The sequence below is a fragment of the Eriocheir sinensis genome, chromosome 2, assembly GCF_024679095.1.
Source record: "Eriocheir sinensis breed Jianghai 21 chromosome 2, ASM2467909v1, whole genome shotgun sequence".
NCBI lineage: Eukaryota > Metazoa > Arthropoda > Malacostraca > Decapoda > Varunidae > Eriocheir > Eriocheir sinensis.
The window spans coordinates 3,729,920-3,752,049 of NC_066510.1; the positions used below are offsets into that span (position 1 = coordinate 3,729,920).

Sequence of the window (22,130 nt, forward strand, 5' to 3'; positions counted from 1 at the left end):
GATAGCGAGACGGCCCCGCGTTCAGGAGGACGCGAGTTCAATCCCCGATCGGTGCCACCAAGCTGGGATTTTTCAGCCGCCGCCGAGTGGCTTAATACTACCCACATGTCTTCCAGAACACCACCTATCAACCCGGACTCTAGATTCTAGGATTAAAGATGAGCTCCGGGAGGGCAGCATGAGCCAATGCAAGATGGCGCCACTATAAACACTCGCCTGCGCCAGAACGGGCTGGGCCGACCATCAGGCCCCACCGGGAAGAAGCCTTGGACCGACCATCGGGATCCACCGGGAAGAAGCCTACCGGCGCAATAGGCAAAAGCCGTGAGGTACGAATACGAGGGTGGAGCGCGCCTAACATGGAGGGCGCTTGCCCTTAGAGTACCGCATCCAAGGAGTACCGTTATGTCTTTATTTTCTCTTCTTATTGTTTTCCAGCACTTGAACATGCAGGCGTATGAAATAAAAATCATTTCGTAATTTATTACTGTAAATATACTGTAACAGGTAAGAAAGTACTGAATATGATATCCAAGAAGCACGGTAATGTATTCAAGATCACCAAGAAATGCGGTGAGGACAATTCATCACCAAGATGTGCGGTCTCTTTTTACAAATATAGACAAATGTAAGCGGCAAGCATGTACTGCCAGTCTGCCACACGAACCCTCATGAAATGTCACACGCGGACACGTGGTCTGGCCGGCCGCTCATGGAGGTACATCCATGAGGCCACTAATCTCCGGCTTGAACAATATGGCCGACTGACAGTTTAGTGGCTTCAAACCGCGAGACTTCATGCCCCCTCCCCCTGTATGGAACGCATTAATGGCATTAATTTCAATGGGGAAATTCGTTTTGGTTTACGAGTGTTTTGGGGAGCGAGCAAAATTCCGGAACGAATTAGCAATAGGCACACATAACAATTACCAAATGGGGGGTACAAACTTGGCGGAGGGACTTTTTTTGGCAGCCATAGCCGGTAACGGGCTAAGGAGTAGCCTATCCAGGTATTTTGTTTTTATTTATTAATGATCCTCGAGACATCCTAGAGTTAAATCAAAGTATGTGCTTATCTTTGTATTCATTCATACACACACTGGTAATATTTCTGTGGTGTCTGATTCACTTGTTTGAGTGAAATTCTATTGTGAAAAACAGTCACATATTCGTGTCACTAGTATAAATGAAACTTGTAATGAAAGTTTTGCCACCATGAAATATACACAAATAGATAAATATGAAAGCTCACGAAGTCACAATAAGTGACATCACCGGCTTTGCGCAGTAAAAATATGCTATTTGTGGTATCTGACACCCGCAAAATGGCGTATTGGCTGGCTCGGGCCTGTGGGCTACAGCCTCAACGTTGCCAGATTGTCGTACTCAGCCGATTATATTTCCCGACTTCCTACCCCTAAACTGTCTTCTGGGCTCCAATAACGAAACTAATTTATAGTTATCGTTAAAAGAGTTAGATCCTGATGTTTCTTGGCAATAGTTAGGCGTCAGAAACCGGTAAATACTGTGCTCTGAGTACGATGACCTGGCAACGGTAGTTATACGTATTTTCATATTATTGTTCTGTTGTTTATTCAATGTTCTGTTCAAGAAAAAGAATACCCATAATTTTGTTAGTTTTTGGTTATAAGGATTCTTTACGAAATACAGTTATAACATTACCTTCTACTAGTTAGGAAACGTACTGAATCCTGGATCGGCTACAGTGATGTTAGGTGCGCCTATTGAGATTGTGTATGTGGGAAAATGTTTGGGAAAATGTTTTAATTACTTATTTTTTGCATTTCCCCGTTTCTTAAACCCTACTAGCAAGTCAAGTGTCTATACCGTAGCTATGAGGAAAATATGTGATTTCTAAATACCAACGAAAAACTTGTAAGAAAAATTATTTGGACGCACATGCATAATTTTTGGGGTAGTTCCACCAGGGTCACCAGATGGCAGGTCGAGCTCAGTGAAGGACCGAATACTCGGGCGTATCCCATGCTTCACTGTTTTTACAATTAAAGTGTGGGTGACAAGTTCCAAAGCATTAGTGAAATCAATGAAAGTTTAAGTGCGCAGGTTTCCTCTTTTTGAGAGATATATAAAAAAAAAAAATCAGACGACTGACAAGAAAGCGTGAGGTGAAAGTTAGTATAATGTTGCCAAACTGTTGTGGATCAATTAGAGAGGCAATCTGGGGAGGTGGTAGCCGAGTGGTTAACGCGTGGGCGTGGTGATCCCGTGGACCTAGGTTGAGTCCCACCGATGCACGCTGAAAATTTTCAACCATCGACGAGTGGACAAAGATTACCCACATGCGGCCCAGATCTTCAATTAACCCTAGATCTTCAATCAACCCTAACTTCAGCGACTTTATTCAAGTGGATCACCGGGGGACAGCATGGGCCAAGCAAATCATATACCACGGCAGCCACTATAAATAATATTTGCCTGCGACACTAACGGGCTGGGGTCGTTCAGGAGGCCCCTCAAGAAAGCCTATTTGCGCTCCAGGCAGCACCTTGGGGAGGCGGTGGCTCAGTGGTTAGCGTGCTGGTCCTGTGTTCGCTGCGTTATGGACGATGTAACTTTTTTTGCCTATACACATACGTACTTCATTACACACACACACACACACACACACACCGTCCTACCCAAGCTGCCCTCGCGAGGTCGGCCACGCGCCAGCCGCCTTGCACCATGGCAACCACAGACCCTCCGACAGCCAGCCTGCCCACCCCTGCGGACCGGGCCTGCGTGGTGTGCGGGAACACGAACGCCACCAGCGCCCGCAACGGAGCCTGGCGCTCCTGCAGGGAGTTCTTCCGGTGGCATAGCAAATTTCCCTGCCCAGCTGCCGTCTGCCCACGCGATGGCAACTGTCCTCAGGTTCGCGGCGGCAGCACGTCCTGCGCACCATGCCGGATGCGTCGCTGTTTCGAAGCTGGAATGGGCACCGACCCGGGGCCAAGCAGCCAGGCGCCCACCGAGGATGAGCCCCTTTGCCCTCTCTGCAACCAAGTCAACCGCCTCAAGCGGACCCTGAAATGCACCGAGTGTGACCGCACCCACCACCTCACCTGCGTCGGCATCACACAAGCCCAGGCCACCCAGCTACCAGCCTGGCACTACGACGCCTGCTTTCTCGCCGTTAACCTGCGAGACGCAGTCCACGACGCACTCGCGGAGAACGAGGCGCTACCCAACGACATGGCCGCGGCGCTTGCTGACCTCAAAGCAAGCACAAGGCTGCTGCGGCATGTCCCCCGAAGACACCGTCATCGGGTTCCCTCCGACCTTGCCAGCGCCATAACAGCTGCACTCGAGCAGCGCACTCCTCCCGCGTGGTAGCGCCTCTTCTCTTTCATGTACATGTACCAAGCAGTCACCCGGATCAACCCCGGAGCAGCAATGGCGACCAATGAGGACGTACTCTCCAGGCGCGTAAAAAAGGAAATGCGCCGACGGGGACATTCAAGCGGCCCTCCGGCTTCTGACGACCTCGGACAGCGTCATCTCCCCCAGTGAGGAGGTCGTCGCCGCTCGCCGCACCAAACATCCCTCCGCGGCACCCGACGAAGCCCTTCCAGAGCTCCCCGACCTCGACCAGAATCGCTTCACAGTGGAGGAAGCTGACGTTCTGGCAGCCATCAAGTCTGCGGCACCAGGCCCGGCCGCCGGCCTGGACGGCGTGCGGCCTCTGCATCTAAGCCAGCTGGTGGCCGGATACATCGCTAAGTGCGCTGACCGAGTTCTGCAATGTCGCCCTCGCCGGGGACTTCCCCGAAGACGCGGGGTAGGCGTATTTTAGCGCCAGTCTCGTTGCCATCAGGAAAAAGGATGGCGGCGTATGGCCGATAGCAGTCTGATCCATCTATCGACGACTGGCGTCCAAGATCCTGGCTAGGCGCATGTCATCCGCCCTGGCTATGCAACCCATTCAGCTGGGCGTCGGTGTGAGGATGGGTTGCGAGGCGGCGGTCCACGCCGTGCGGGAGTACGCCGACGCCCACAACGGAACCCTGAACGTCGTTAAACTGGACCTTACCAACGCCTTCAACACCGTTCACAGGTCGGTAGTGCTCCGAGAGGTCATCCGCCGCTTCCCCGCTACCGCACCACTGGTGTCACAAGCTTATTCAGTGCCTTCGCCCCTCCACCTTGGCTCCGCCCGTCTTTGGTCCAGCCGGGGCGTGCAGCAAAGCGACCTTTGGGCCCGATACTTTTCGCCCTCACGGTGGATTCGGCCATACAGACCCTCAAATCGCCTCTCAACCTGTGGTTCCTGGATGACGGCACCTTAGCTGGACCCATAGAGACCGTCACTGCTGACCTGCATCGCCTCGACATTAAACCGCGCAAGTACGAGATCACTCACCTCGATGGCCAAGGGAGCGCCAGCATGGACGAAGAAGGCCGGACTGTGCGTGCAGAAGGGAGCGACGCCAGCAGGGGGGACGGCGCCTCCTCCTACACCAACGATGACGCCTTCACCAATAGCGACGCGAACGCCGGCCCTCACATTGACATATTCTTCAGTGTCGTCCGCCCCACACCCTTCACAAGTCTCTCCATCCTGGGCGCCCCGATTCATGCTCACGGCAACGAAGAAGCCCTAGCCAACACCGAGGAAATCACCAGGACGCTCATCGATAGAACGGCCAACATCGGCAGCCACACGGCCCTTTTCTTCCTGTCCTGCTGCGCGCAGCACCCGTCTACGCGGCTGAAGAGTCCTTGCGGGCCATCGACGAGTTGATCCGGAAAGCAACTTTACGTAGCTGCAACATACAGCTTGACGACGACGCTTGGTCACAGGCCTCTCTGCCGCTGCGTTTTGGAGGTCTGGGCGTGAGGCGGCTGGCGGACGTGGCACTACCTGTCTATATCGTCTCGGTAGAAGCATCATGGGACCTGGTCTGTACCATTAACCGCCGTCCCAACGGCGACAGACCGGCCCGCCTGGCCTCTGCCATGGATGCTTTCATCATCAGCCAGTGCTCTGAGTTAGACCCGGAGCTCAGATGAGGATGGATGAGGATAGATGAGGCAGTCTTCAAGCACCGCCTGGACGACTTGTTGGCCCGCTACAACCAGGTTGACCGTGCGCGCCTCCTCGCCGCCGCAGCACCACACAGCTGGGTCTAGTTGTCAGCCGTCCCCGCAGAGGTCTTTGGCCTCCTCCTGCCCGACGAAGCGGTCCGCGTGAGCGTCGCCCTGAAGCTGGGCACGCGCGTCCAACAACCTCACTGCTGCCCCTGCGGGGCCATGTCCGACGTTATGGGCTACCATAGCCTGTCTTGCCACAGGAACCCCGGCCACCGCCCCGCCACGCGGCTCTCAATGACTGTGTACAGAGCCTTGGGCGCCGCTGGCTTTGCGGCCATCCTCGAGCCGCGAGTGGACGGAGGAGAGGGTTGCCAGGTCCGCGGTTTTCCCGCCCAATTGGGCTGTTTTTCAACGAATTGTGCGTGAAATTTTTGGTGTTGGCGGGTTGGCGGTTTTTGGGCTCTTTTTGGCTCTGTTGGGCTGGGTTTTGGGCTTGTTATGTCAAAAAATACTAACATATTGTTTTCTTACATGCTAACTCGGGGGTCAGGGAGTCAGACCAGCTGGCAGCTGCCCTAAGCCACAGGGTGATGGGTGTGACCTCGCGGATCTCCCCAGGGGGATTATCGCGAGGGCGCAGGACCTCATTAAGGCCGTCCTTGACCCTAGAGGCTAGGCCCTGCCTATTATTAAAGCATTAAGAGGGTGCAGCACCAGCAGCAGCAGCACTGTGTGCTGAAGCCTGAAGTCAGTCCTTTGTCGTCTCCCATACTCGAAAGTCGTGAGCTGCTTCCTGCTTGCTTTTTTGAAGTGCGAATACTTTACTGTGTAGGCGTTCACGCGTTCCTCAGTGATAATGAGCAAGTGGGCAAAGTACAGTAAGAAATATAACAAGGAGTGGAGAAAGAAGATGGGCTCAAAGAATGGATCTTAAGTGTTCCGGTGACGAGAAACATGCAGCTTGTAAATTTTGCAAGACTACAGTGAGAGCTCATCACGCTGACCTGGTGAATCACAGTAAACCAGAAACACACAAGAAAAATGCCACCCCGTTCTCAAACATGAGGACCTTATTCCAGTCTGGAATATCCAAAATAAAGGCCAGCAACGCCGTGAAAGCCTCGGAACTTAAATTAGCAGCGCATATTGCTTGCCACTCGAGCATCAGGACTGTTGATCACCTGGGTGAGCTTGTTAAAGACATTTCATGCAAAGATCTGTCCCTACATAGGACAAAATGCACGGCACTTGTGAACAAGGTGCTGGGACCCAGCATGTTCAGTGATTTACGTCGGGACATCGGTGACAGTGACTATTCGCTAATCATTGATGAAAGCACTGATAACACTATGAAAAAGAAGCTGTGTATTGTAGTGCGCTACCCAAGCTACGAGAAGAAAAGAATTGTAACATCATTCGCAGGACTGGTTGAACTCGAGAGAGGTACTGCTGAGGCTGTTACAACAGCCTTACTTGAGTTCTTGGAAAAACATATGAAGCTGGACGTCAAGAAATGCATTGGCCTGGGAACAGATGGCTGTAACACAATGTCAGGAGCACATAACTCAGTGATCTCAAAATTGCGGGAAGTAAACCCGCATGTAACACACATTAAGTGCATATGTCACTCTTTACAACTATGCACTTCATATGCAATGAAAAAGTTGCCCTCCCACCTTGAGTATATGCTGTCACAAACCTACAGATATTTCTCTAGTAGTGTTCTCCGCCAACAAAAGTATGCAAACCTATACTCTACAATCAACGTGGGAGAACAGCCTCTCAAGATTCTGCAGCTGTGTGATACACGATGGCTTGCAATTGCTCCATGCCTGTCGAGGATCCTGCATCAGTATGACGAACTGAAACTTCATTTTGAGGTAAGTTTTATAGCATGATAAAAAAATATGTGAATGCATTTAGATCTCTCTCTCTCTCTCTCTCTCTCACTGCATGTATTTAGTAAATAAGATACTTATATTGCGCAAAATCTCTTTCAGATTTCCAAGCACGAAGACTATGCTGCTGACCTGTTGTATCAAATGTACAAAGATCCAGCGAACAAGGCGTTCTTGGCGTTCCTGAACCTATTGTGTCTCAGGTGAACAGAGTGAACAAGATGTTCGAGGCTGATCAGGGCAATGTCAGCAAACTACTTGCCGAGCGGATATCCCTTTATCAATCCGTCCTCATTCGACTCATGATGCCGAGGACTTTTCTTCACAGCAGGCTGTGATAAATTTTGATGTGAGTTAAATAATTTGCTAGTAACTTAATGGTGATGACACTATAGCAATATTATAATTAATATTTCTTCTAAGAGTATCATCATGCTCATTATCGATCTAATTTGCTATTCTTTTACTTCGACTTTGCACATATATTTCTTCAGGTGGACGATGACTGCAACCACCTGCCTTTGCAAGCAGTGGACATGGGTGTGCAGTTCAACATAGAAGTGGGACAGAGCAACCTGGATCCTGGAATTGTCACCACCATCAGGAAACACGGGCGTGACTTCCTCATGCAGCTTCTCAAAGAGCTACAGATGAGGTTGCCCTCGAATGTACAGCTTCTGCAAAGCATGGATGCTTTGAGTCCGGAAACAGTTTTAGGGATAAGAAAACCAAGGCTGCAGGAACTGTCTTTCCTTCCCAAGTATAATGGAGACATTAGTAAGCTAGATGAGCAGTGGCAGAGGCTGGGGACTGTCAGTTGGCCTAGAGATTCTGTTTTAGATGCAGAAAAGTTTTGGATGGAAGTATACGGCCACACAGATGCTTCAGGAGAGAAAGATTTTAGTGAGGTTGGGAAATTTGCTTTGTCACTTTTAGCAATACCTGTTAGTAATGCTTCAGTAGAGAGAGTATTTTCACAAATGAACCTGGTTAAAAGTAAGCTCAGAAACAGGATGCAGCAAACAAGTTTAGAGAACACCCTGCATGTCCGCGCATTCATGCAGAGAAATGGCATCTGTTGCCATAAGTTCACTCCCTCACAAGAAATGCTGTCTCTGTTTACCCAAGACATTTACTGTGTAGATAAGGCTAATGATAACAGTGACTATATTGATATTGATGCATAGGACTGTGTAGCTGTAGAGCCCAGCCTGCCAGTTGGTGGAATGCAAAAAATTGCATGTTTAAGGTTTCCAAGATACGGCCGCCACACGTACTTGCATATTTTATTTATTAAACACCAAAGGAAGCCTAAAACTACGCGAAATTACGTCAGTAAATGGACATTCATTTATTAGTAACTTTCGAGGAGTTTTAAGCTTCCTTTGGTATTTAAAATATAGAATATGCAAGGTAGGGCGGCCGTAACTTGGCAGCCTCAAACGTGCAATTTGCTTTTTGCATCCCGGCTGGCAGAGCTAGGTAGATACCCAAATATAGTGCCATAATTTTTCCTTTTCACCGTATAATTATGAATATTTACTCTGTGCATATTATTATCTAGATCTCAATAAAGTACGTGTCCATTGTCTGCCTTTGTCGCGTAAGTATTCCTGTATATATTATTAAAAAAATTTGGGCTCCTTTTGGGCGGTTTCTAGAGGTTACATTGGCGGGTTTTGGGCGGGTTATCGGGTGGGACTGGGCGGGAACGTGGTTCGAGACCTGGCAACCCTACTAAACGCCTAAGAGTTAGGAAGAGATGAGGAAGGACGACTGTGGCGTGTGTGGGAAGGTAGTGAGTGACAATGGATTGTTCTGCGAAAGGTGTGAGGAGTGGTCCCACCTGACCTGCCTGAACATCAGGACCGCCTCACGGATCCTGGACCATACCCTGATCGTGTTCCTGTGCAGGGTGTGCCTCGACACGAGCAGGAAGGAATGGAGAAGGACGAAAGAGGACAAGGAGGTGCAGACGGTAGCCAACGCGCTGGAGAAGGCTGCCCAGACAACAGCCGCCCCAGCGAGTGACCCTGCCGTCCCCAAGATCACCGTGGAGTCCAGGGATGTGGAGGTGCAGGTCGAGGATGTTGGGGGAGGTAGGGATGGGTGTGGAAAGTGTGCGAAGCAGAAGGACCGCCTCACGGATCCTGGACCATACCCTGATCGTGTTCCTGTGCAGGGTGTGCCTCGACACGAGCAGGAAGGAATGGAGAAGGACGAAAGAGGACAAGGAGGTGCAGACGGTAGCCAACGCGCTGGAGAAGGCTGCCCAGACAACAGCCGCCCCAGCGAGTGACCCTGCCGTCCCCAAGATCACCGTGAAGTCCAGGGATGTGGAGGTGCAGGTCGAGGATGTTGGGGGAGGTAGGGATGGGTGTGGAAAGTGTGCGAAGCAGAAGGACCGCCTCACGGATCCTGGACCATACCCTGATCGTGTTCCTGTGCAGGGTGTGCCTCGACACGAGCAGGAAGGAATGGAGAAGGACGAAAGAGGACAAGGAGGTGCAGACGGTAGCCAACGCGCTGGAGAAGGCTGCCCAGACAACAGCCGCCCCAGCGAGTGACCCTGCCGTCCCCAAGATCACCGTGAAGTCCAGGGATGTGGAGGTGCAGGTCGAGGATGTTGGGGGAGGTAGGGATGGGTGTGGAAAGTGTGCGAAGCAGAAGGACAGGCCGCAGGTGAGGAAGGCGATTAAGAGTATGCCCCCCATTCGTGTCGTTGGGGACAGAATGATGAAGAATGTCAAGAGCCAGTTGGGGTAAGGCCGAGGGGAGTGGTGTGGAGAGCTTGAGTGGCGCCAGGATTGGAGAAGTGAGGAGGAAGGTTGAGGAGAAGGCAGGAGAGCTTAAGGATGGCCTCTTGATCATTCAGGGTGGGGGGAATTATTTAAAAAATGTTGGAACGGAGGACACGGTAAGAGAGGTGGTAGAGTCAGTAAAGGCAGTGGAGGGTAAGAATATGAGTGTGGCAGTGGTTGGGGTTATGAGGCGCCCTAGAGAAGGGGAGAGGTATGAGAGAGTGAGGCAGAGGACGAACGTTAAACTTCAAGAGGCACTGCTACAGTTGAAGGTGGAGTGGCTTAGGGGTAGGAAAGGGAATGTCAGCTTCGTAGATCTGGATGGTGTGCTACGGGAAGGGCTGGACTTCAACGTAGATGGGGTCCACCTGAACTAGTCAGGACTCGAGAGGATGGGCAGGAGGCTGAGGGAGTGTGTGGATGCTTGAGGCGCTAGAGAGCAAGGAAAAGAAACCACCAACCAGGCAGTGAAGTGTATGAACATTGGTTGTATAAATGTGAGAGGATGGGGCACAGGTAAGCTGGATGACGTGAGTAAAGAGCTGGATGGATGGAAGTTTGATCTAGTTGGTGTGACTGAGACTCACTTAAGAGATGACGTGCGTGTGGATGGGGTAGTGTGTGTTATGATTGGGAAGGGCAGAAAGAAGCAGAATACACGGGGAGGAGGCGTAACTCTACTCCACAGGAAAAGTAAGGGTTTCAGAGTAGAAGTAAATGTAGGGGCCAGTGCGGACAGTGAAGATGTTCTAGCAGTGAAAGTGGAGTGAGTGAATGCTAAGGGTAAGTCTGAGAGGTTGATAGTGATTGTGATGTACATGACGGTGGAAGGTGAGAGAGCCGTGAGGGAGAACAGAGGGAAGTATGGCGTGGTGAGGAAAGTTGTGAGGGAGTATGCCGGAGAGAAAGTTATTGTCATGGGAGATATGAATGCACATGTGGGTTTGCTTGGGGAGAGAATGAACTGGAATGGGGAAATGCTGGATGAGTTTGTGGATGAAATGAATCTGAAAAACCTGAATGTGACGATAGCTGAGGGATGTGTGACGTGGAGTGCGAGGGATCAGGAGTCTGCTATTGATTATGTGTTAGTGAATGGGAGAATGCGTGAGTGTGTGTCTCGTATGTGGATAGATGAGGAGGGAATGATTGATGTGGTGTCTGATCACAATATGCTGGTGGTGGAATGTGATCTGTATGCTAGGAATGAAAGAGAAGTGAAGAGGGAAAGAAAGAAATGGAGGTTGAGGGAGGTTAGATAGGAAGATTTCCAGGTAGACCTGAGGGAATTAGACTGGATGAATGGAAGTGTGCATGACGTGGATGGAACCAATAGTGAGTTTGTAGGGAATGTAAAGAGAGCCGCAACTCGACGGATTGGGTACTTGAGTACGAACGGAAGGAAGAGAAAGTACAAGCCGTGGTGGAATGGGGAGATCAGGGATGCTAGGAAGGAGCGAAAGAGGCTGAATAAGGTTTGCAGGAGACTGAGGAAAAAGACATGAAAGTATTGAGGCAGAGAGTGAATATCAGAATACATGGTCAGAGTATGTAAGGCAACAGAGGGTCACTAAACGGAAGATTAGGGAGGCCAAGGTTAGGTGTGAGATGAGTGTGATTGAGGCTCTGAAAGAAAAAGGCCTAGAAGGTGGGCGTGAATGGTATAAATTCTTGAGATGGGAGAGTGTGACTGATAGTGAAAATGTGGAGTGCCTGAAAGTAAATGGTGAGGAAATCAAGGACACAGATAGAATGAAAGTGTATAAAAGGTTTCTGGGAAGATATTTGATGGGTGGGTGAAGTTTTGAGGTGAGAGAGGGATGTGTAACGCTTGAGAGAAAGGATGCGGATGACCTGAATGAGAGAATTAGCAGAGATGAAGTCGAGGTATGTTTGAAGAAGCAGAAGAATTGCAAGGCAGCAGGGCTGGATAAGATCCCGTATGAATTGTATAAGAATGGAGGTGAGGTGGTGATAGACAGGATGACTGAGCTGTTCAACTGTGTATGGGAAAATGAGAGAGTGCCTCGGGAATGGAACGAATGCAGTGTGATTCTGATACACAAGGGAGGGCATAAGAGTAAGAAAGAGTTGAAGAATTATAGGCCGATAGCCCTGGCGAATACGGTGGGAAAGATTTTGTGCTGTGTTGAATGAAAGGCTGTGTAAGTGGATTGAAAGGGAAGTGCGGCAAGAATGAGAGCATGTAAGTATGATGTGCTGAGAGAGGTGTGGAAGAGTGTAGCAGTGCCGAGTGTGATGTATGGGATGGAGGTGATTACATTGAGTGAGTCGGAAATGGATAAATTGGAAGTAGGGCAAAATAGTATCGGTAGGTTAGCTTTGAATGCACCAAGGTATGCGGCGGTGGAAGCTTTGAGGGGTGATATGGGGTAGAGTACCTTTAGGGAAAGATTTAGGAAGGCTACCCTTAGATACAAAGTCAGATTGGAACGAATGGATGACGCAAGACTGGCACGGAAGGTTTACTTGTGGAGTGTGCATGAGAGCAAATGGATTAAGAACTGCATGAGATTGGTTGGTGACAGTGGTATGCGAGTCAGGTGGGTGAGCAGAGAGGAAGGGAGACGCTTCTTTGAATGGAAGGTGACTGACAGGAACAGAGACGCTTCTTTGAATGGAAGGTGACTGACAGGAACAGTGAGGGTCTAGAATGGGATGTGAGAAAGTGGAAGAGAGATAGACAGTGCAGTGAAAAGTGACGGTCCGAGGAGGTGGAAACATGCGATGGAGCGAAAGAGTACTTTGGAGTGGTACAGAGAAAAGGAAGCCCCGCAGTGTGTCAGCTGGTATGATGGTAGCCTGGGTGGTGATCTTCTCTTCCAAGCTCGAGCGCAGTGTATGAATGTGAATGCAAGAAATAACAGGTGGTCTGAGTCCCGCAGCAAAGTGTGTTAGATGTGTGACAGGGGTGTGGATGAAACTGTCGCGCATGTGATACTGGTGTGTGGGAGGTACCGGAGAGAAAGGACGGAGATGATGAGGGTGGCACTAAATGAGATGGGCTGGGATGTGAATGGGAGGATTGCAAGAACGGAGAGGGAATGGATGCTGCTGCTGGGACTAAATGCTGAAGCAAATGAGAGAATTATAGAAGCATAAAGAGTTTTCTGGAAAAGATGTGGTGTGCAAGAAATAGTGAATAGGATGATTTGTAATGGATACTGCTTGTTTTGTTTTTATTTTTATAGGTTGTGGCGATATGAAGGCCTGACTCTCCAACGGGTCACCTGTACAGCAAAAGCAAGAGCCGACCGGACGGCATCACAGTCTTCCCCTTCAGGCGAGGCAAGATGCTATGTGGGACGCCACCTGCGTCAACACATTCTCCACCACCCACACCATCAACTGCACTTACGCTGCTGGAGCTGCCGCACGCGCTGCCGAAGAGCGCAAGCGTCACCGCTACGCGGCCCTTGCCCAGCGCTACGACTTTGTGCCCCTTGCCGTGGAGACGAGCGGCGTGCTGGGACCTGCCTTCGGGGACCTGTTGCAGGACATCGGCAGGCGCGTCAGCCAGCGCAGTGGGAAGCCTCGCGAGACGGCATGGCTGAGGCAGCGCGTCAGCCTTGCCGTGGTGCGTGGTAACGCAGCGGCGATGTATGGGCCCCCGGACTGTAGCCCACACCCCTATTATATAGCCGCAGTTCATACACACACACACACACACACACACACACACACATGCAGATATTTACCATCTTATAGGAGATGCACGTCACAGCAGCCTGCGGAAAGGCCGGGGCAGCTGCCATCACACTGTGATGCCAACGAAATAAATAATGGTGGAGATGTACACACAAAACACACACACACACACACACTCCGATAGCAGTCGGTAAAGTGCTGCGTTGCCAGGCTTCGCAGCGTGGCAAACAGAGGTTAGAGCCCCGCTCAGCCGGGTTGTTTCCGCTGACTAGAAGTGGTTATTGACCCTCTTTGAGCAAATGGGATGGGTTGTATGGTGTGTGAGGTCCCGGCAGTACCCAGAGATCGACTGATTAGCCATGCTCTATAGGGAGGGTACTTGCTGGCGATTGCGAGTCCAATTCGTGATCAGGCCATGGTGACACACACACACACACACACACACACACACACACACACACACACACACACACACACACACACACACACACACACCGCTCCGGTAGCTCAATCGGTAGAGCGCTGCGCTGCAAGGCTTCACGTCCAAACAGGCGGGGGTGCGAGCCCCGCTCAGGCCGGATTCTTTCCGTTGACTAGGAGTGGTTACTATCCCCCCTTGAGCATGGGGGATGGGGTATGTGAGGCCCTGGCAGTACCCAGAGACCGACAATAATGAGCACTTGCTCACTTCGTGAGGGTACCTGCTGGCGAAAGCGAGTCCAACTCGTGATCAGGCCGTGGTGAATTACACACACACACACACACACACACACACACACACACACTGGCCGTATTTTTTTTCCTGCATACATACCTACTTCATTGGTGCATGCACACGCAACCTTTTTTTTCGTGTTATTTACCACGGCCTGATCACGAGTTTGACTCGCTTTCGCCAGCAGGTACCCTCACGACGTGAGCAAGTGTTCATTCTTGTCGATCTCTGGGTACTGCCATTACCTCACACACCATACACCTGTGTGTGTGTGTGTGTGTGTGTGTGTGTGTGTGTGTGTTGCGATGAAGTAAATGTGTGTGTACAGGCAAAAAAATGACAATGGAATAGTTGTAAAGCTACATCTCATACTACACTCAGTAGTACACTGTCCTTTTAACAATTCTACAATTATCTAAGGGTTTCGTAACTGAGGGCATAATATTATCAGTAGATACCTTGCAGAGCGGGTGTCTAGGTCCACAGTGCGGGCCTGCCGTGTCCCACAGCCGGAGAAGTATAGGTGCTTGCCATGAGCGTAAGGCGCCAGGGAGCTGCAGCCCAGTCCAACGCCGCCACCTGTCACAGTGGCCCAATTTGCGCCAACGCCACCCTCAAAGCCGTCCACGAGGCTCGTGGGAAGTGGCGCCGTTCGGGATGGGGTTGGCTCGCAAGTCTCACCTGGAGGAAGGACAGTGGTTTTAGAAGGATGGGAAGTGTGTAGCTCTTTACTACCTCCATACCCTCCAATTTTGTAACAGACAGGCATCTAGCCTATGTGTTGCACCAGACAAATAGGCCCCAAGCCTGTGTCCTGCATGAGGCAAACAATCCGTAATACTGTGCTGTACTAGGCTGTCAGCCAACATGACTGTCTTTTGCTCAAGGCAGACAACCCATAATTGTGTGTGTTATGATACAGCAAGTAGACAGATCCCAAACCCGCTAGTCACACTATTAAAACAACACCAAACCTTTGTTATGGTATCAGGTTGGCAACACTGTAATCACTGAGATGGCAACACTGTGTAAGGAAGCAATAATAGCAGCCATGTTTGTCTGCAGCTGTCAGTAGCCAGCCAGCCTTCACCAATTATGTATCTGCAGTATTATATTATACAACAAAGATATTACCATATGTTTGCAGCTTCAGCATATGTATTGTTTTGTTATATTACGTGGCGTTCTTGTGTTAGGTTTATATTTTAGCACCTGCAATTTCTATAGCATTTTTCTGTCTTGCAGAGTATGGGACAGCTTTTTTTTTCTTCATTCATTCATCTTTGACGCCTGTTCCTAGGAGCTCCCACCAGGAGATGGCCACGGCAGAAGAGTTTCCATCTCTTTCTATACCTCTTTCTATACCTCCTTGCCTGCTCAAAGTTTCTCGAGGGTCTTTCACCTCTCTCCCTGACATACTCCTGGCACCCTATCTCTCCATTTCACTGGAGGTCGTCCTCTAACATTCCCTCCCGGTCATCTTACTCTCCTCCATTCGCTCCATGTGGCCAAACCACTTTAAAGTCTGTCGTTTCACTTCTTCCACCACCACACTTCCTCCCTTCACCCACGTGACACATTCATTAGTCATTCCATCCATTCTACTCACACCACATGCACTCCTCGTATAACACATTTCCACTGCCTGCACTCTAGACTCGGACTTTCATTCCAGGCCCATGTTTCGCTTGCATATGTGATGGTTGGTACCGTATTTACTCTACAACACAAATAACACTCGACACAATGGCTGTGAACACATCTACATATCAAACACACTAACACCCAACACTTACATGTACACAAACACCTACACACACTTGTTAGGGTCCCTGGGCAGTTCCCTGGGGACAAATAAATTTAAAACCTTTAAAACTGCTAATTTTCGTGGTGCCCTGTTATTGTTGTTGTTGTGTGGTGACACTGGGGCTCTGATCAACCCCGGCCCCCGTGCCCCTAAGTACCCTTGCCAGCTATGCAGGAGAGCGGTCAAATGGGGCCAGCGGGACATCCAGTGTGACCGCTGCTGTGAGGTCTCCCTGCATAGTGGCTGGTAGCATGGTCAAGGTTGAGGGGAAGGAAGAAAGAAACTGAACTTCCTGACCCTTTCCAGTCCTGGCTGCCTCCCACTCGATATTGGGGTATAAAGGGTTTGACGATACTCATGGGACCAGCCAGGTAGGCTGGTTGGGGTGACCCTCACTTAAGCCTCAGACTTCGTGACTCACCATGACACCTCTCTCGCCTTCGTTAAAAATTTTCATGACACCTTTCTTGCTTTCAGTTATTCTTTTTGTCTTTATCTCACACTGTTTTGTTTCATTCTTTTTTTTTCTCTTTTCTGTTATTTATCTCTCCATCTTCACCTTCTTCCTATTTTTTCCTTAAATCTCTCTCTCTCTCTCTCTCTCTCTCTCTCTCTCTCTCTCTCTCTCTCTCTCTCTCTCTCTCTCTCTCTCTCTCAATCTTTAACTTAAAAGTTCCACTGAATCTCAAGTTTAACTTATAACTGAGCTTAAATGAAAAAATAAGTTCAACTTCGCTCAACAGCTGATCCAGTATGAAAATTTGTCCTGGCTAAAGATGTATTTTTTAAATTGCAGAATTGCAACACTTCAGTGATTGAATATGTAGTAATACTACTTTATCAATGTTATATGATGATATACTTCAGAAATATGGGCATAATAAGGTAGTATTTATAAAATAAGGTTACGTTTATCATCCGCGCAAGGTGATATCTTTTTTTCCTCTTGAATGTAAACACGGACACGCGTTCCTGTTCGTCTTCCTCATTCCTGCATCACCCACCCTCTGACGAAGTAATCATGGAAAATATTGCCGCTTTCACTTCTCCCAAGAGGAAAAGGGGAGTGAATTGGAGAGACTGCCACACTCTACACATAGTAGAGCAAGTTGGTTTAAGGAAGACCATACTGAGGGGTAAATTCAGCCCTAGTTTAACATACAATGACAAGCGTGGGAGGAGGTGACAAACAGCCTCAATTCCACGTTTGGGCTCAGCCGCAGCCAGGCAGAAGTCGAGAAGAAGTGGCAGAACACCAAAACCACTTCCATTCAACGGCTTTCTGCTATGAGGAAGCCCAAAGAAAGACAGGTGAGTAACAGTAGCAAATTTTGAAGTATTGATATATTTTCGTTATGTTCGTATGAGGATTAGTAAGCAGGGTAAAAGTGGACAAGGAATTTGCAATCATCCCGTTTGGAGATATTTGTTCTGTACTGCATATTTAAATAGTAATCACTTATCTAGAAATTAAAGGTAAATATGGTAAAAGGTAAATTAAAGTTAAAAGGTAAATTAAAGGTAAATACACAAATAGATAAATATGAAAGCTCACTAAGTCACAATAATTGACATCTGCTTTGCGCAGTAAAAATATGCTAATCATGGTATCTGACACCCCCAAAATGTATGTGAACTCATCCCTAGTGACACTACCCCTAACCCTGCCTCAGTTATGACCGATTTTGAAAAAGCAGCCATGAACGCATTTACTAGCATTTTTCCTAATTCTGAAATTGCAGGCTGTTATTTTCACCTGGGACAATCTGCTTGGAGGCGTATTCAAAGTTTAGGACTTGCTGCTAGATATCGAGGGAAACATGAATTTGCCCTTCGAGTGAGGCGGCTGCTTGCCCTTGCTTTTGTGCCTCTGACTGACGTCCACCATTACATGAAATTAATTTTGCTTGATGAAGTGGCAAGGGGTTATGATCTGGAGTTTGTTGAATATTTTCAGGACACTTATGTCGGCCAGGAAGTAAATGGTAACATCATCATCCCAAGTACATTTCCCCACTTGCACTGGAATATGTATAATCGCGTGCAGGACGGCCTCCCTCGGACAAACAATTCCCTGGAGGAATGGCACAATGGGACACGGCTCCCCCAGATCGCGACGCCCCGGTGCTGCCGAGATGGTGTAAGTCTAGTTACTAGTTCCTTAATATTAAATTAATGATACCGCCCTGGTGGTCTTGTTTTTGGTAGGATTATTTAGCGGCTTTGTGTTAGGTTAGCTGTGTTTCCACAAGAGCGGTTATTATTTAAAAAAAAGAAGAAAAAAAGTTGTAATGTATTAAAACTCAAGAGAGTTAAATATCAGTATTACATTACCATACCTACTAACTAAATGAATAGCTGCCGAATATATTTAAAAAATCAAGGAGACATGGTGCGGGGCGTGGATGATTGAAACAAAAAGATCCAGAGCAAGGTGGTTAAGCCCACCACACTTCTCTCACACTACATTTCTATACTTTTGACAATTCTAGTTTTCACCCCCTGTTTTTTTTTTTCACCCCTCCTTCGACCTATCCCCCCTGAATGACTGAGGAAGCCCAAGAATGACTTTACCTGAGTTTTTGTCTGAGGACGTGGAGCATTTCTGACCTTTTCTATTTTATCTATCTGGCACCCATACTGTCCTTCACCAATGACAGTAGGGTTGCCTTATTTGAAAAAAAAAAATAAAAAAAATAATGGAGTTTAAAGGAATAACACTAGCCCCGGGACCTCACCTTTCAAAGTGGGGCTCTATTGTCTCATGAGACATTGGCCAAGCCTCTAACTACACAAGAGGTCGAATTCAACAGGAGTCAACGCTACACACAAATTTATCCTTTCCAATTGCGCAACGAGACTCATTTACCAGCTACACTCATCCACGCTGGTATCATGTTGTTCCGCCTTGTCCGAGATGTTACATGTGACTGGGCCTGCTGTGACTGAAACGAGTACAAGTCCGTTCCAGCTTCCTGGAGCACGTCCCGCAACCAGCTGAACCTCAATTCGCAGGTTGCCACTCTGAGTGACGCAGGAGGATGGCGCAATAGAAGCGTCTACCGCGTTGGCTTCATTGGTAAAGCCATCGCCAGAACCACCAGCCTCCTTCCAGAACAGTAAGCTCTCCTCATCCGTAAACCGTAGATGTTAATACTAATCACTTTCCTGAGAGCTATCTTCCTGTTCGTAATAAACACCGCACGGAATAAGACGTTGCCCGTGTCGATGTTGAACTGCATCCTCTATTTATTGGGCCACTCATACAGGTCATCTAGTTCATCTTAAGTACCTCAACGTTGATGCCTGAACTAAGTGTTCCTATTTTTGTGTCATCAACAAACTTTCTAATGTTACTGGCTGTACCGCAATCAAGATAGTTGATATATATGGGGATGAGCAAGAGTGGAAAGTCGTGTGCAGCGGGGTCGCGGGAGAGGGGGAGGCATGTAGTTAGCAAGTTCAGAAGAGCAGTCAGCATGAAAGTATCGATAGAAGATAGCAATAGGTGCAACACTGCGGCGGAATTTAAGAGGTAGACGACTGCTGGTAAGAACAGGGGAGTTGAGATGGATTGACTCCACCCTATCCAAGAAAGGTGTGTGTGTGGAGCTCCCCTACGCATAGGGTGCATACTTCATACGGGTCCTGGTTGTTTCGGCCGTGAGCCATTTAGGCCGTAACGTCCAAACTGGCAAACGGCCGAAACAACACACGGCCTAAATTGTTTATGGCCGAAGTGACCAAGGTTTATCAATAAGTTTTGCTCATCGTGAACGAAACATCCAAAGGACGTCATTTATTTCAGCCTTGATAGAGACCACATACCAGATGACTTCCTGTTAGCTGACTTTTTTGTTGATGATGCCCGCCACTTAATCTTTTCAAGCTCAAGACAGAAGATTATACTGAAGGATGCTAGAACTTGGTATTGCGATGGAACTTTCTGTTTTGTAAAGGCTCCCTTTATTCAGTTCTACTCAATACATGTGCTTGTAAAATGAGAGGAACAAGAGAAACAAGTCCTGCTGTTTTTGTTTTAAAGAGTAGAAAGCGTAAGAGACATTACAAGAAAGTCCTGCAGTGCATCGAGAGGGCCTTACCAGAAGTGAAGCTAAATACTTTAGTGGCTGATTATGAACCTAGTTTTGGGGAAGCAATGAGAAAGTTATATCCTGACGTGATAGAAAGGGGTGTATATCCCACTGGCGTCGGGCAGCGTGGAGAAGGGATAGATTCCTTTGGGGTTCGAGTGCCGTATAATTATGACACACGGGGCCCTTCATTTATATGGTAAGGAGATACTGGCACTTACATCTCTACAGAGCAAATCAAACATTCATTTGAGAAGCTCGCTTTACGCGCAGAGCTTGCCAGCCCTCAGGTCCAGGACTTAATTGCCTACATCAGGATCTCATGGACAAAGGGCACTATATGGAGTCGAGGCACTTGGAGCGTTTTAACATGAATGTTCGCACTAATAATGACGTAGAGGTTTGGCATAGAAGACTAAACAGTCGCTTTATATTATTTTTATTATCTCTGTTAATAGAGTAATATATGGTGGCTCTTTTATACCGAGCTGATGTTTGTTTCATTTCATTGTACTATAATTCTCTGTCCGATAATATTATCATATAATGAAGTAGGTGGTCCGTTTTTCGGACGTAATCTGGGAGCCACAGTTCACCGGCAGCTCTTTGTACTGGTCAATTATTGTCGTGGCAGAGCGAAGTATATCACTTTATTCATTACCGTTGCGACCAAGCAATAGGTATTTATTTTGTTAAGTCAATTTCCATTCTTTTGCTTGTTAAACTATTTTACTAATATGATATCCTACCACTATTGTTGATAAATTCTAAATCTGTCACATTTTTATTCATGTAGGTGATTTTGTTTACATATATATATATATATGTATATATATATATATATATATATATATATATATATATATATATATATATATATATATATATATATATATATATACACACAGCCCCGCGTTCAGGAGGACGCGAGTTCACTCCCCGTCCGGTGCCACCAAGCTGGGATTTTTCAGCCGCAGCCGAGTGGCTTAAAACTACCCACATGCTGTCCAGAAGACCACCTATCAACCCGGACTCAAGATTCTAGGATTAAAGATGAGCTCCGGGAGGGCAGCATGAGCCAATGCAAGACGGCGCCACTATAAACACTTGCCTGCGCCAGAACGGGCTGGGCCGACCATCAGGCCCCACCAGGAAAGCCTTAGGCCGACCAACAGGCCCCTCCGGGAAGAAGCCTACCGGCGCAAAAGGCCGCGACGTAAAAAGAAAAAAAATACACACACACACACACACACACACACACACACACACACACACACACACACACACACACACAAAGGTATATTATTACGTCTGAGGTCCCCCCCAAGCTAGACAATTCCAATCTGTTTCATAGTGTAGATTCCGATTTAAACGATTTTCTCACCGGTCCCTTCGCCCCTTCGGCCAAAGCATCTCACCGTCTAAACGTTCCTTGGGCCTTAAAGTATTACGAGCGAATTGTCTAACGGCCTAAAGTTTTAACGGCGGAACAGGATCACGGCCGAACAGTACAACGGCCGAATAGTTCCGAACTCCTCCATACGAGGGAGGACGGACCCTGTATTGAGTCCGGCACTGAGCTCGACCTACTATCTGGTGGCACTGCTGGAGCCTCTGCCAGAGTCAAACCTGCGGCGTGCAGGAGTCCAGAGAAGCTTAATTAACATTTTTCTGAACCGAATTAGCAAAACATCAAAGTTGTAATGGTCACTATCATGCTTACACCAAAAATTCTGAGTGCTATTCTTTTTTTACAACAAAAGAGACAGCTCAAGGGCACACAAAAAAGGAAACTATGAAAAAATACCCGCTATCGCTGCTCCTAAAAAAAAAAAAAAAAAAAAAAAAATCAAGAGGTGGCCGAAAGAGGTCAATTTCGGGAGGAGAGGTGACCTGATACCCTCCTCTTGAAAGAGTTCAAGTCATAGGTAGGAGGAAATGCAGATGAAGGAAGATTGTTTCAGAGTTTACCAGCGTGAGGGATGTAAGAGTGAAGATGCTGGTTAACTCTTGCATAAGGGGTTTGGACAGTATAGGGATGAGCATGAGTAGAAAGTCGTGTGCAGCGGGGCCGCGGGAGGGGGGTAGGCA

General features: G+C 48.3%; 2 protein-coding genes across 3 annotated transcripts in view; one reads left to right on the forward strand and one right to left on the reverse strand.

The window, feature by feature from the left end:
- Nucleotides 1-22,130, reverse strand: part of LOC126998692 (reelin-like) — a 438,128-nt gene that overhangs the window by 15,932 nt on the left and 400,066 nt on the right. For both annotated transcript variants that reach the window (XM_050860695.1, XM_050860691.1), the window contains one exon: nucleotides 14,597-14,819. In XM_050860695.1, the coding sequence (XP_050716652.1) occupies nucleotides 14,597-14,819 (223 nt within the window). The remainder of the gene's footprint in view (nucleotides 1-14,596; nucleotides 14,820-22,130) is intronic.
- LOC126998714 (uncharacterized) lies at nucleotides 8,701-10,230 on the forward strand. Its single transcript, XM_050860706.1, has 2 exons — nucleotides 8,701-9,027; nucleotides 9,564-10,230. The coding sequence occupies exons 1-2, from the start codon at nucleotides 8,716-8,718 to the stop codon at nucleotides 9,717-9,719; spliced, it is 468 nt and encodes a 155-aa protein (XP_050716663.1). The 5' UTR covers nucleotides 8,701-8,715; the 3' UTR covers nucleotides 9,720-10,230.